The sequence below is a fragment of the Desmodus rotundus genome, chromosome 11 (assembly GCF_022682495.2).
Source record: "Desmodus rotundus isolate HL8 chromosome 11, HLdesRot8A.1, whole genome shotgun sequence".
Taxonomy (NCBI): Eukaryota; Metazoa; Chordata; class Mammalia; order Chiroptera; family Phyllostomidae; genus Desmodus; species Desmodus rotundus.
Genome location: NC_071397.1, coordinates 846,696 through 862,035, shown reverse-complemented (window position 1 = coordinate 862,035; position 15,340 = coordinate 846,696). Strand labels below are relative to the sequence as shown.

Genomic DNA, 15,340 nt, shown 5'->3' with positions numbered 1-15,340 from the left:
GGAAGAGCCTCCCCACAAGGCACAGGCCACCTCTTACTCTGCTTGCTTGCAAAGGAATTTACCCTACCCTAAAATATAGCCATTCCCTCCTCCTGGGATGGTGTCAGCTGGTCCAGAACTTAGGACTCTTGTTGAAATTCCCAGTCCCAAACCAGCAGAAATGTGTTGCATTGATCAGAGTTGATCTGGGGCACCTGAGCGAACCTGCAGGGTTGGGTGAAGGTGAGGGAGGCTCCAGAACAGTCCTGTTTCTGTTGTCACTGTGGACTCACCCTCAGCACCTGGTCCCTGGACTGCCGTCAGTGACAGGAATCCAGGCCCCCGAGGCTGCGGGTGGCAATTGCAGGAGGGGTACAGCCTCTGGTGCCGGGGTTCCTCTAGTCTCTGGTTTGGTCCAGGTCAAAAGCAGTTGCAAAACTGGTGGATATCATCCCGAGAGGCTGCTGCCCTCGGCCCACTGGCCGGTTCTGGAGAGAAGTTCTTCGCTCTTCTGGTAACTGGCCAGCAGGAGCTGGGGTGAGGACAGAATGATAAAATTCAGCAGTAAAATTTAGACTCCATGCAACCAGGAAAGTCTGCTCTAGGTGTGTCATGGAAGCCACCGAGAGAATAAAGGCATTTAAACTCTTTCTGTTGTAAAGGTTTCAAATGTATTTAAGAAGAGACAAATAGTTAAACAATCCTTATGCTCCCATCACCCAGCCTTAACAATGGCCATTTGGGAATAGCATTAAATCACCCTGCTCTACCGTTAGAGGAGAGAATGATCCCAAAGAGAAAGAGAAGGGAAGCAAGTGCTTCTGCTGTGAGACGGCAATGAAGAGGCTGAGACCTCAAGGGGAAGGGCCTGGTGTGCTTGGTGCATGGGGCCAGGGAAGGGTAGAGCTGGCCACCAGTGATGAGCTGTGAGTCAGGACAAGTGGGTCAGGAAGGGGCAGGGGCCTGGAGAAGAGGAGCCAGGTGGGAACACCCAGCTTCCCTGGGACATTCAGGCGGCACCTGTTGACACAGGCTGCATTAGGAATGAGGAATGGGGTGTGGAGATTTATTTTCTCCACAACCAGGGGCCAGTCTGTTTCTGTGGCCCCCACCCCACTACTAAGATAAAGGGCTGGCTGTCTCAGGGCCGAGGCAGATGCTAGATCTGAGCACGATGCAGGGCTGTGGTGGGTGCCAGGCTCTGCTGGGACTGCTCCTGATAGGCCTTCACCTCTCAGGTACATAGGCTGGGCCCAGCACTCAAGGAGGAGGGTCGTGGGTGCCTGGGAAACTGGAATTAAGGGCATGGTCAGGGCAACATGGGGGACACTTGGGTGACTTGGGTCCCTGTGGGAAGTAAGAGTTGGCTTTGGTGAACTGAACACATTCAAAGTCAAGGGAATTGAGGAGTCAGGGGAGGAGGCTGTGGGTCACTGGCTGTCTCCTCTTCCTTTTCCCCAAGGTCCTTCTGTCAGGAGCATCAGTGTAGTGGAGGAGAAAGTTCCCCAAGACTTGGGCACCAAATTGCTTCTGCTTGGACAACCTTCCTTGACCAGGCCCTCCAACCCCAAACATCATCACACCAAACCAGATCCCAGGGGGCTAATGATTTAGCAAGGGTTCTTCTGAAGCCCAATACTATTCCATTAGATGAGTCCCAACCAGGAGGTCCTGAGGTTCAGAGGTGGCCCCCACCTGGCTGCTGCCCTCCATGGATTCCTGGCCCTCTGAGAATCCTTATCCGATTCTGGCTGCTGTGGAGGACCGCCTGGGGAAGTGCTGCCCAAAGAACCCTCTTTCCCTTCCAATGCGGCTATCCTCCCTCTGGGGGACAGTCCTTTGCCTGTGGGGTCCTTGGAACGCTCTGCAGCACCCTCACCTGTGGCTTTACTCCTCCACCAGGACTCCGATTCTAGATGGCCACCCCGTTCTAATGTGCTGGGAGCCCAGGGAGAAATCCCTGGCCAATGCCCACCCTGGTCTCTCATCAACAGGATTCAACAGCCACTTCTGCCAGGCCACCCCTGGGGGACGCTGACTCCCACTGTGTCCTGGGGAGGTGCAGGTCCTAGAACTGGATGGGGAACCAAGCCCATGCCTCACCCTGTGGGAATCTGGGGTATCAATAATCAATACCCAAGTACCAACTGGGGAAATACTGATTGGTATCGGGTACTAGCTGGGGGAATATTAATCAGGATCTAGGTACCAGCTGGGGGAATATTCATCTACACCCAGGCATTCATAATCCATTTTCTCCCAGAGTTCACCATCCTCCTGGCTCTTTGGGGAAAATCCCAGCTGGCTTCCCCAATTCTCAAAACCCTGGGTGGCTGTGGAGTGAGGAGAATGGCAGCAGCAAGCCGCGGGGTGGAAGTCAGCAAGGGGGCCCTGCTCCCTCGCCTTGCAGTACGATCTAAGTCAAGAGTCAGTCAGTGGGTTTCCACACCTCCTCCACTCTTCGCAGGCCCCGCACCCCCATGCGGACCACCAACAAAACACAAGCAGTTATTGAATCTGCTCCTTCGCGGTGTCTTTGCTTCTGGGTGCACACTGAAGTGAGTTTTGTCCATTCCCACTTTCCAGCCATCAACAAGTCTCTCTAGGGACCTCCAGACACTTTGTTGCTATTCTCATCTTCTGCAAAAGATCAAAGCCCAGGTATTTGGGGGTCGAGCCTCATGGTCTCACCTGGCCAGGTGGGAGAGCTGGTTCCAGAATTGTCCTGGAATCTGACAAGGGGAGGAGGGGCAGCAGGAGTAATTGAGATGGCACCTCTGGCAGGAGGGAAGGTGAGGTCCACGAAGTTGGTACCAGGGCCAAGTGGGGTTGAGCACCCTTTGAAACAGCATCAGAGAATGTCATTTTGTCTATGCTTGTCTTTCCTTCCCCAGGAAGTCAAGCTTTCTGGAAGCCAAGGGTGCCTTGACCTCCTCCCTTACATCGTGCCTAGAGAACCACAGACTTTGGACATTTGCTGGGTTAGCAGCAGACCTCAGGGCAGGAAGAAGGAAAGGGGGAGGAAAGCCTTTGAGCCGACAGCCCTACCTGTGGTACATGTGATGCTTTTATTCCCAAGTGTGACTTTTTGTCACACTGCTGCCTCTGTCCTCCCTTTGGTTTTCCCAGGAGCTCATCATTATTGCACAGGTGTTGGGGTAAAGTGGGGAGGGTCACTCTAAGAAAGCTCCGAGGGAGGTTAGCAGGAGCCAGCTGGGGGTGACCAGCCTCCAGAATGCCAGGTGTTTGGTGCCATGCATGTGCTTCACTGAAGTGGTCCAGGTGTGTGCACACCTGGCAATTGCTACAGGTTCTGAAAATAGAGCAGGTTGTGGGGGAGGAAGTAGAAAGAAGATAAACACCAGAATTGGAGGGTGGGGAGCTGCCCGACTGAGTGCGAGGTGGGTGTTCTCAAGGAAAAGTCTCCTGTCCCAGTGTCTGCCACTGGGACACCTTCCCTTCAGCCACCACTCTTGCTGCACTCCTCCCCCAATCCTTGCTTGGAGGAGGGAAATACAGGAAAAAGTGAAGGCTATGAAAAGTGAAATAAAGGAAAACGTACAGGGAACCAACAGTGAAGGGAAGGAAACTGGGACTCAAATCAATGTTTTGGAGCGGAAGGAAGAAATAAACATTCAACCAGAACAGAATGAAGAAACAAGAATTCAAAAAAATGAAGAGAGGCTTAGGAACCTCTGGGACAACTTTAAACATTCCAACATCCTAATCATAGGGGTGCCAGGAGGAGAAGAGGAAGAGCAACAAATGGGAAACTTATTTGAACAAATAATGAAGGAGAACTTCCCTAATCTGGTAAAGGAAATAGACTTCCAGGAAGTCCAAGAAGCTCAGAGAGTCCCAAAGAGTTTGGACCCAAGGAAGCACACACCAAGGCACATCTGCATTAAGTTACCCAAGATTAAAGATAAGGAGAGAATCTTAGAAGCAGCAAGAGAAAAGGATACAGTTACTCACAAAGGAGTTCCCATGAGACTATCAGCTGATTTCTCAAAAGAAACCTTACAGGCAAGAAGGGGCTGGAAAGAAGTATTCCAAGACATGAAAGGCAAGGACCTACATCCAAGATGACTCTATCCAGCAAAGCTATCATTTAGAATGGAAGGGAAGATAAAGTGCTTCTCAGATAAGGTCAAGTTAAAGGAGTTCATCATCACCAAGCCCTTATTATATGAAATGTTAAAGGGACTTATTTAAGAAAAAGAAGATAAAAAATATGAACAGTAAAATTACAACAAACACAACTATCAAAACTAAACCTAAAAAAAACTCCAAAACAAAAACAAACTAAGGAAACAACTAGAACAGAATCACAGAAATGGAGATCACATGGAAGGTTATCAGCAGGGAGGGGGAAAGGGGAGGATGGGGGAAAAGGTATAGAGAATAAGAAGCATAAATGGTAGGTACAAAATAGACAGGGGGAGGTTAAGAATAGTTGGGAAATGGAGAAGCCAAAGAACTTATATGTACGACCCATGGACATGAACTAAGCGGGGAGAATGCTGGTGGGAGGGGGTGTGCAGGGCAGAGGGGAATAAAGGGGAGAAAAAATCTGACAACTATAATAGCATAATCAATAAAATATATTAAAAATATTTAAGCATTAAACAACATACCCAGCTACTGCATGAAAATTTATGGATTTAATAAACTAAATTTATTCAAAGATTAAATATTGTTTCACACTGAAACTAATTTAAACATTTAATTAAAATCTCAAATCTGATATGTAAGATTCTCTTAAATGACTTAAATGCCTAAGAAGCAAACAAATGCAAGAGTCATTGTAATGACCAAAAAACTGATCACTTTACCACCCTTAAAAATCAGCTACAAAAGGCTAGTACCATGGATTTCAACTTATTGCTTCATTGTCTTCTTCTCCCTTCTTGTATTCTTGGGTTACCTTCCCAGGATGTCGGTGTTTTTTAGTTTTACTCCACACTGAGGTTTCAGTGATCTTAGGAACTGCGTTTTGACCGCTTCAGTCTTGGCTGGAAATGAGCCTATTTGCACAATTCACAGTTCAGGTCAGCGCTGCTACCACCAGCGTGAACTGCTCCTCCTCCCACTCCCTCTCCTCCCCTTCCCTTTCCTTTGTCTTCCCCTCCTCTCCCCTTCCCCTTCTCTCCTCCCTCTTCTCTCTCTCTCTCTCCTCCCCTTCTCCCTCTTTTGCGTCCCTCTCCCCTCCCCCCTTGACCAGGTTTGCACAGGACATTTTTCCTCTCGTTACCGTATACTGACTTGATCCATTAGCATCATTCAATCTTATGCATCCCTTGTTTGTACTTTGTTACAATCAGTAGGGCAATCTCCATAGTCTTCTAGGAGATGAGGAATTGGTGACTTTGTTAGCTCTCCTTCTTAGTGATGTTTTGGTTACTGTATTACTTTGGTACCTACTACTAAAACCACCTTTTTTCTCATTATTGCCCCTGACATCATCCCTTGTCAGACATTCTGACTCTTGCTGAAGTTCATACTTACAGTGGGCTACGTGGCTTTCTCCCGATGTTTTCCTTTTCTGCTACCACAGATGAAAGTAAGGAGATAAAAGGAACCCATCTCTGCTTTATAAGCAGACACATAATTGATAGAAGAAGCTACAGGGAACCTGTCCGCATGGCAATGGCGAATGTAGCTCAGCCCTGGTTCTGAAAACCGACAGGCGTGAGGTGGAACATGGGGCCCATGCCCACAGATTGGCTTTCCCGTGGGGAACCAGGCCTGCATTGTACCTAGGCTGCTTTGAGGCTTGCTTTTGCTCTTGGAAGAGGAGTCATGCCTGGACTGGGACCCCCATCTCAGACCTATGGCCTCCATACCTTTCTCCTCATTAACTCATGAGTCACTTACCCAGGACTCCAAAGAGCAGTAGCCACAGGACCAGGAAATCAGGAGAGATGTTCCCTCTCCTCCTCTTGAAGTGATGCCCAGGGGAAGTTCTCATGCAGAATGCCTAGGTCCCAGAGGAAGGTGAACTGCAGAGGCAGAGGCAAGAGGCACACCCCCAGGGCCTTGAAGGGAAGTATATTGCAGGGCAAACTCAGAAGGCCAGTTGGAACCAAGGTGAGCCTCCCGGGGTGGAGGCTGGGATGCTCTACAGATTGCCCGAGTTTGACCTCTAGCTTTCTTCTCTTTTCTTGTGAGCATATCTGAGGCATTTATACTGGCCAGAGCTCCAGGTCCTCCCTTCCCAGGGAGGGGCATCTCTGTGTCCTACTCTGCAGCTCAGGGCTGTTCGGACGGAGGTCCCTGCAGGAGCGAAGGCGGCAGAAGGCAAGTCAGCCAGAGCAGAGGGGGCAGGCCCAGGGAGGGAATCAGTGTCCGGTGGAAGGACACCACCCTTTGAACCAGAAATGATCAGAAGCCTGTTTTCTTTGAGTGTATGCCTCGTTTCCAAAGCAGGCAGCCTGTGTAAAGGAGGAAAGAGAAAGAGAAGAAAGAAAAGGAAGCAAGTAGATCTTAAAGGTCAACAGGTGTTCATTTTGGGGAAGCTGGGGACTGGAGGTCTTCTCCAGCATGTTCTCTCCTAGACGCAGGGCAGCACACAGCTGTGATCCTTTCTCTGGGCTCTTCCAACCAGAGTGCCTATTCCCACCCTCGTTCTGTTTGGAAACCCGGATCTGGCACTGCTGGAAAGAACCTAGAAAAAAGACCGCAGAAGCTATGGAGGCCTGGCATGAGCAGTGTGAAGAAGGAAAACTACGGAGTCAGGAATGGGCTGAGCTCGCGGAGCTGACTGGTCAGAGACCATATTCTGAGTGCGTGTTTGGAGAGTCAGTTGTGACGATATGAAGGAAAGAGCTCACGAGAGCTGAGGGCTTAGAACTTTCGTGTGTTTGAGAGAGCAAGAGATTCATCCACCGCAGTGTGAGGAATCTTGTATAAGATTCAACCACTCGTATAAAGTGAACATGCAGTGTGGGTTTGAAGTTCATCCTCGTACGTCTCCTGCTGAAAGTCTTCCTTAGAAAATCCCCATGTTCCGGCTCCTCACTGCCATGTCCTGCCCCAGATCTTCCTCAACCTGCCAGACAGGACCTGCTTTCTCGTTCTAATTTTAGTGTATCTTCAACTCTAGTTCTTGTCATTATAAGGAGTCTCAAAGCTACCTTCCCCTATTACATATGGTTTATCAGAAAAAATAAATGAAACAAAAAGAAACAAGATCTTCTGTGAAAAACAAACCAACAGGATCCTTGCCTGCCACCTGTCTTCCTCCAGGCTGGCCCCCGAGGGTGGGAGTCGCCCTCGGGCTGGAGGTGAAGACCGTGGGGTGTTGCTCAGCCTTCATCACACAGCTACAGCACCATTTGTGCAGGAAAAAACCACACATCCCCTCACTGGTTTATGTTTAACCTAAACTAGGTACCATACATTTCATAATTTTAAACGTGTAATGTCTACCATGTTGTAAATGTAGATGTTGAGATAATAAGGAAGTTCTATTGCTGTTTAAAATGTTTCAAATGGACACTAACACTTCTCATCTCGGTACCCACCATTTCCCTTTTTAATAGCATTTAAGCAAGTTCTTCCTCAACTGTCCCACCCACAGAGTTCCCTCTGCTCTCTGAATACACCCTTTGGCCCACTCTAATCTCTTTTGTTTAAAAGATATTTCTGGTCATCGTGTTTTTCTGTACCAAAAGATACGTTTATAAACTTTTTAAGTTTCCTGTGACTTTAAAAGGTACATTTCTCAATAACCTTTCAGTGAGAAGTAAATAAAAATATTTTTTCTACGAAATATTTTTCCATATTTTCAAGAAAATGTAAAACAAGAACCTACCTAATATACAAAATTACAAAATTTGTAGACTGCGTACTAATAATGCAGGACGATTCTAAGAGCTTCACAGCCACTCTGAAGTGGGTCCATTATTCCCTCATTTTTACAGACGAGCACACTGACGTCTGGAAGAATTCAGGAATTTGTGCAAGGCCTCAGGGAGTTTAGATTTGAGACCAAAAATTCTAGCTCCCCATCTGTGCTCTTAGCTGACATGCTGTAAGGCCTCTCTGTGTTCCTTTCATCTTAAGATGTACCGTTAATCCATTGGAAGTAAATGTGGAACTAGTTACATTTTTCTCCTTGAAATCACGCAAAATACACAACGGCAACCGAGACCAAGAAACTGGTGAATGCGACTCTCTCCTCACAAAGGATGGTATATACAAGCCCGGCACGTGGCTTTCATGTAAGTTTCTGCGTTTCAGCAAATTTCTACGAGTCCTGAATACCCTGCAATACGCAGACAGACCGATAAGGTGGCTCTCACCCAGGTCAGCAAAGGCACTGCCGCCTGTGTTACCGTCGAGGGGGCCGCCCGGCCTACTTTCGCAACAGGCTCCCGCAGCAGGGGCGTGGTCTTTGACACAGACGGGAGAGAGCAGTTTGTTACACAGAGTTTTGTCACTGCCGGACCTCGCTCTGCAATATATCTGAATACAGAACATCTGAACATGTGCCAGAATTACCAGTCATTACCCACCATTTAGCCCCGGAAAGGAATTTATACGAGGCGGGTGAGGGCATGAAGCCCCACTCTGGGTATATAAAGCCTGAATCAGAAGACATTTTTGAGGTATCCCTTCATTTTCTCTATAATAATAGGGACCAGAGAAGAGGTGGGCGGCTGTGGAGGGGAGTTAGAAGAGTGTACATAGTCTGACCTCTGACCACAGAGTCTTCTCGGACAGGTCAGTGTTAGGCAAGTATATATATGGAAGTTGAAGATCTGGAAAGCGATTTCTGTGAAACATCCCCCACCCGCATAATATTCTTTAGAAAGTCTTCGTGCACCTCCAAGAGCACGGGACAGACCCATTCGAAGAGCAGCGTACCCGACCAACAGGGCAAAGCCCAGGTCTGGCAGGTCAGCGCCTCACCTGCCCACTTCCCCGACTGCCTCTCGGTGAGCCGGGGCTTCGCCAGGCTAAAGCGTCTGTGTTCGGGGGAGTGTGTTCCGTGACAAAAGTGGAGTAACAATGCTTTCTAACTATAAACACACGCCGGGTTCTGGGAGCCGCGAGGTATTCACAGTAACACAACTAGCGAATTAATCGCAAGATGATTTGCTCGCCTTGCTTTCCTCCCTTCTGCCTGTTACCAAGTGCCCATTGCTTTGAGTCATTCGTGATCTATCTTTAGCAACCAAGATTTTTATTTACACATTTTTAAAATGCCTGGTAGTAATATGGCAGCAGCTTTACTGAGATACAGTTACCTGCTGTATAGTTCACCTGTTTGAAGTAGGCAAGTCGGTCAGTGGCTTTTAGTGTATTTAAGGAGTTACAGTTAATGAGGACTTTCAATCTGTGGGCTCAACCCTTTCTTCTCTATTATTCCTTCATTCCTCTCATCCATTTCCTCCTTTTGTCTCCGTTTTGAACCTGTTTCTCGCATGTGGGTATTCCTGAGTCTGCCCTCCCCTGGCTTCCACTTCCTGCTGGTTCTCATCTCTGTAGTTTGTCTAACGGAGCTATTTTTTCCCACTTGCTCGTCCAGGTTACTAATGTTACTCTCAGCAGTGGCCAGTCTTTTCCAGTTCATGTGTTACGACTTTGAATGTGAAAAATCAGGTTTTACAATGTTTAATTGCCTAGATGGATTGCCTTGCCTTATCCCAGTTACTTTCACATGTTTTCACATCTTTCCCATTCTCTCCACAGCTCACACCAGTGGGCAGCACCTTGGCAGGGGGTTCAGCTCAGCGTCTCCTTCTGGTTGCTGGATCCCGCTTAGTGAGGGCATGATGACTAGCCTGCCTGTGGCTTAGCACAGCCTCATTAATTAGGGTCAGCTGTTTGGATTTACGAAACCCGCCCCCCCCCCCCCCCCCCCCAGCGAGTGCTGGAAGGCAAAAAACAGTTTCCGCTGTAGTAGTTGGGGTGAAGCCACCAGCAAACTGCTGATTTTCTCCTGAGGGCTCTGTCCCAGGTGGGGCACTCTCCCTGCCTCATGGGATCCAGGGCAACTTGGCTTTCCACAGCAGCTCCCTGTGTCCCCCAAGGCCTGTAGGTTCAGGCGGCCAGGTCGCCTGCACCCATGAAAAGCGTACGTGCAGTCCTTCAAGGAGGGGACATCACAAGCCTCTTAAAAGGTTAATCCTCAGCCAGGAAGGTTCAGGCCAGAAAGACCTTGCCTGGTAAGACAGGAAGGGCTTCCTCTCTCTCCCAAAGGGCTCACTCTGAGAGAAATATGCCAACTAGCATCTCCGTTCTGACAAGCAGCCCCGGTCGGGAGCAAGTGTGAAGGCCCTGCATACTGGGACGTGAAGGGAGCACGCCCGGCCCACAGCACCCTGTGCCCCGGCACCTCGCCGTGCTCTGGGAGCCCCGTGTACCGCACGTGACCTCTGCACCACAGGCCTACTCAGTGCACTCCCGGGATCCTGCCCCAGGCCCTCCCTTCTCGTTTCTCCCAACTCACTCCCCTGGGAGCCCGAGTGAGTCTTAGGGATCCTGGGCGAGGGTCCTACTTGGGACAAGAATTGGAAAAGGGGGACACATGACTGAGGTCTCTGGATTTTGCTGTGGAGATTTCCAATGGCAGGTGCTTTACAGCTGCCGCATGGGAGTTCTCGCTCATAACTGGGAGGCTCACGTCAGTGCAGCAGACACCCGCTTATGTGGACACAGAGGCCTCTCCGTCCTTTATTCTGGTTGTGTTTATTTCTTAGCCAAATGACCATAAGCATCTCTTCTTTCCAATGTCTGGTAAAAACAACAGACAGGGAAGAAGCATCTTCTCCAAGGCTGTCACAGATCCAAAGCTGGGAGGGGACTTCTGGGGACAAATGAAAGGACACTTAGGTCTCCAGTCCCTCAGGTGAGCTTCCTCCATGGAGAACGTGGCTCTCTGACTTCAGCCCGGCTCAGGGTCCGTTGTATGGCCCTGTCATCTCCATAGCTACAGAGGATACTGATCTCCAGAACCAGCTGGGCCTCCGCCTAAGCCTGTGGTGGGCTCTGTGACTCTCTTCAGGGCCCAGGCCTAGGTGGGGGTCGTGGGGGTGGTAGACAGTTGTGTGAAAGATGTCTCTCGGGGCCAGGTAGGTTCTCTAGAAAAAGAAATGTGAATATTTTCAAAATTATATGCCCTCTCCCAAATCTTCACCATGGACTCCTTCTGGAGCCTTCTCCCCGCTCAAATCATCACTGTTATCTTATGCTTCTTCCTGCAGCCTTTTCCCTCCTTTTGGCCTCTTCACCGTCAGGTCAATAGTTCCCTGTACACTGATTGGCTCCTCGGGCCACATCGTGGTACTTCTCTGTAGTAACGCTCCCTGATCTTCCCTCTCTCCCTGCTCACCCCCAGCCTGGTTCCCCTACTATTCAGACCCATTTGCTAGGTTCCTGCTACTCCTTCCCCAGGCACTACCCTACTTAGTAGGCACTCACCACACAGAAGAAGAGCCCAGCAAAGAATCCCACAGCCACTACAACTGAGACCAGAGTGATGAGAAAGATTTCCCATGGCTTCAGGGACCCATCGGGCACCACTTTACTTGTTGGAGTAGCAGTACTTGTACTGTGACTGTGGGAAGTTGTGGACATTCCGGTTGGAGACGGTGAGTCTGAACCTTCAGAGGTCCCACTGGATCCAGTGTTGGGGGCTGTGCTGGTCCCACTGGAGGTCCCGCTGGACCCAGTGCTGGTCCCACTGGGGGTCCCACTGGATCCAGTGCTGGAGGCTGTGCTGGTCCCACTGGGGGTCCCACTGGATCCAGTGCTAGAGGCTGTGCTGGTCCCACTGGAGGTCCCAATGGGTACAGTACTGGAGGCTGTGCTGGTCCCACTGGAGGTCACATTGGATCCAGTGCTGGAGGCTGTGCTGGTCCCACTGGAGGTCCCGCTGGACCCAGTGCTGGTCCCACTGGAGGTCACGCTGGATCCAGTGCTGGAGGCTGTGCTGGTCCCACTGGAGGTCCCAATGGGTACAGTACTGGAGGCTGTGCTGGTCCCACTGGAGGTCACATTGGATCCAGTGCTGGAGGCTGTGCTGGTCCCACTGGAGGTCCTACTGGATTCAGTGCTGGAGGCTGTGCTGGTCCCACTGGAGGTCACGCTGGATCCAGTGCTGGAGGCTGTGCTGGTCCCACTGGAGGTCACATTGGATCCAGTGCTGGAGGCTGTGCTGGTCCCACTGGAGGTCCCGCTGGACCCAGTGCTGGTCCCACTGGAGGTCACGCTGGATCCAGTGCTGGAGGCTCTGCTGGTCCCACTGGAGGTCCCAATGGGTACAATACTGGAGGCTGTGCTGGTCCCACTGGAGGTCACATTGGATCCAGTGCTGGAGGCTGTGCTGGTCCCACTGGAGGTCCTACTGGATCCAGTGCTGGAGGCTGTGCTGGTCCCACTGGAGGTCCCGCTGGACCCAGTGCTGGTCCCACTGGAGGTCACGCTGGATCCAGTGCTGGAGGCTCTGCTGGTCCCACTGGAGGTCCCAATGGGTACAGTACTGGAGGCTGTGCTGGTCCCACTGGAGGTCACGCTGGATCCAGTGCTGGAGGCTGTGCTGGTCACACTGGAGGTCACATTGGATCCTGTGCTGGCCCCACTGGAAGTCATGCTGGATCCAGTGTTGGGGGCTGTGCTGGTCCCACTGGAGGTCACGCTGGACCCAGTGCTGGTCCCACTGGAGGTCACATTGGATCCAGTGCTGGAGGCTGTGCTGGCCCCACTGAGTGTTGTGCTGGGTCCAGTGTAGGTGGATGTACTGGTCCCCCTGGGGGTTACATCAGGTGTAGTGTTGACAGGTGTGCTGTTATCACTGTTGGTTGTGCCTGATTATAATGATAAATGATGACAAATACATATGTATATATACAGAGAGAGAGAGCGAGAGAGGATGGGAGACAGACAGAGAGAGGGAGGGAGGCAGAGGGACAGAAAGCATATATACTTACTGTTCAAAGCTTGGTTAAATTCATTACATAAATAATTCTACTTAATGCCCACATGGGCCTATGAAATCAGTACTACTGTTATGACCAGCTAAGATGAAGAAACGGAGGCTTAGAAATGGTGAGTCTAGCCCCAAATTATACAGCTGGTCAGTAGTAGAAAAGGAATGTAAACCCAGGCTGTGGAACTGGCACTTTCAGCTACCATCCTCTAGCACCTTCTCCATACAGGCCCAGCACAGGGGTTACCTGCCTAGTTTCACGGGCAGTAAGCTTATTCCAAAATCTGCTCTACAAGGTCTAGTACAGATGAAAATTCTCATGAAGGACTTGTAGGACCCAGCTTAGACTAGTATATCCTGATTATTAACTTGAAGGTAAGGTGTATTGCTCCCTCTTGAACATTTCTCAAACTGCTACTCAGACGACACCGACACTCGGATCACCTGGAGAGCTTGGTGAAAATGAGGATTCCTACGCAAGCAACCCCAGACTAAATGAGTCAGAGTTTGAGGTGGGGCTCAGATATCTGTCTCTCCTAAAGGAGTGAGTTATTCTATCTGCGTTAAAGTGCCAGGGGCTCCTGGGCACTGTGGCAGAGGTCGGAGAAGAACAGGTTATGTGTAGATTAAATGTATAAGCTGTCCCAGGACTAAGGACCATATCAAGGCCCACAGTATAGGGTAGTTTTTAAAGTTCTTGCAGGCTCAGCTGGAGTTAAGGTTGTGCCTATGTTTTGCCCCTCACTACACTGAAGCACAAAGACACTGAGGTTCCCCAGAGCCTGTATTTATCTCCTTGTGGCTCATTTTACTACTACCTGCGACGTGGATGCCCACCACCGCACTCGGCATGTGTATATTTTTTCCTTAGTCTTATTCGAAGTAGTGTAGAATTAGAGTATAGCTCTATTTTGGAAAAGTCCCCAATTCTGCAATGGTATGCAAATTAGGGGTAAGATCAGAATCGTGCGTAAAACTAAATAGGAAACCGAGATGACCAAAAGTCGAGGTGCCATGTGACCGAGAGAGTGGATGTGCCCTGAGAAGTCTGGGAGGACAGAGGAGTCAGACTGGTAAGAGGGCTCGTTTTGACTCAAAGCGATGAATTCTCTAAGAAGTCGCGCTTTCTGCTTGTGCAGTAGGAGATGGCCCACGGAGGGTGTGCATGCTGGGACTATGGAGACAGAGTGAGAATCAGTTTTGACTCTTAAATCCTATTCTCCTTGGTCTGAGATTAATTTAGGCTGATGTGGAATTAGGCTAGGAACAGGACAGAAGTTAGGTTTGTAGATTACTAGGTGGGTGATATTTTTAAAAATAATCAACTCTCCTCATTCTTACTATTTAGCACCCCCAGCCACATCACATAGGTCCAACCACTTCATAGACGCAGAACTGGGGCGCAGAGCAGTTAAACAGCTCTCCCAAGTCCACAGATCACAGATGGAGCCACAGTTCCTATGCGGGCAATCGAAGACCAGTTTTAACACTGTGCTAGGGCCGCCTCCCTGGCAATTCGTTGTCAGACTGAGGTGACTGGAGGAAATGACCACAGTCCTATGGAGGACCCCCACAGCTGCTCTAAGTAGTGGGCACCACTCCACAACCCCTCAAAGGTTTTTAGACCACCACTTTTAAAGAAAATCACTTACCATGGTTTAAAAGCAGGAGATGCAATAGTAACAAATACTTAAGGGGAATGCTTCCTTTCTGCATCTTGATCTGTTTCTCGATGGCCAGAAAGCAAAATAGCTTGATCCCAGAAGCAGCCAAGACGTCAACGAGCAGTATTCTTGAATAAGGAGAGTTCAAGGTGAAGAGATAAAAGCTGGAGCTTCCAGGAGCTTGGATCTCCTACATATGTGCTCTTGGGAAGAGCCGTGAGTTCAGGGATGGAGTGAGAGACCGGATGACTGGTTTCCTTAACCTTCCTCCATGTGACACTCTTGCCTCTTTATCATGGAAGAGCCACAGGGGCCTTTATAGCTTCATATGGGTTGGGGAGGAGGTAGAACATTGACTTGTTCTTCTGCCAACTATGATCAGCTAAGAAAACAATACTGAGCCTGGGAAGGAATAGACTAGGGGTCAAGAGGAAGGTTAAAAGGGGGATGATCACATGAGACAGGGCCCTGGGCTGGGTTGCAGCAGGAAGTAGAATGGGACAAGGAGATCAAGGCTGTCAGAGTGGAAGGGACCCACCCTCTGAGGCATGGTTGGGGCCAGAAACCTGTTCTACGTCTGTTTCCTGGTCTGGGAGTCCTATGTGCCTGCTTCAGCAAAGAGGAAGCCCTAATGGACTGCGATAGGGGGACAGGCTCCCACATCTCTCAAGCAAACAGAAATATGGGACTCAAAAAGAGCAGTAATGAGAGATCTGGGCCCCCTCAATTATGGGTAGAAGACAGATGGAGCTTGGTGGTG

The 15,340-nt window shown here is 49.8% G+C and overlaps 2 protein-coding genes across 2 annotated transcripts; one reads left to right on the top strand and one right to left on the bottom strand.

Annotated features, from left to right (window-relative positions):
* Positions 1-1,153: 1,153 nt before the first annotated feature.
* C11H6orf15 (chromosome 11 C6orf15 homolog) lies at positions 1,154-2,399 on the top strand. The gene is given in 6 exon segments (XM_024558108.2): positions 1,154-1,217; positions 1,442-1,575; positions 1,578-1,677; positions 1,680-1,745; positions 1,748-2,146; positions 2,149-2,399. Coding segments are annotated over 6 exon segments (1,014 nt in total).
* Positions 2,400-10,658: 8,259 nt separating this feature from the next.
* MUC21 (mucin 21, cell surface associated) lies at positions 10,659-14,907 on the bottom strand. The gene is made up of 3 exons (XM_053914357.2): positions 14,569-14,907; positions 11,410-12,794; positions 10,659-11,069 (listed from the first exon to the last, which is right to left on the bottom strand). Exons 1-3 carry the CDS (start codon positions 14,630-14,632, stop codon positions 10,884-10,886), a joined length of 1,635 nt encoding a protein of 544 aa, XP_053770332.1. The 5' UTR covers positions 14,633-14,907; the 3' UTR covers positions 10,659-10,883.
* Positions 14,908-15,340: the final 433 nt, after the last annotated feature.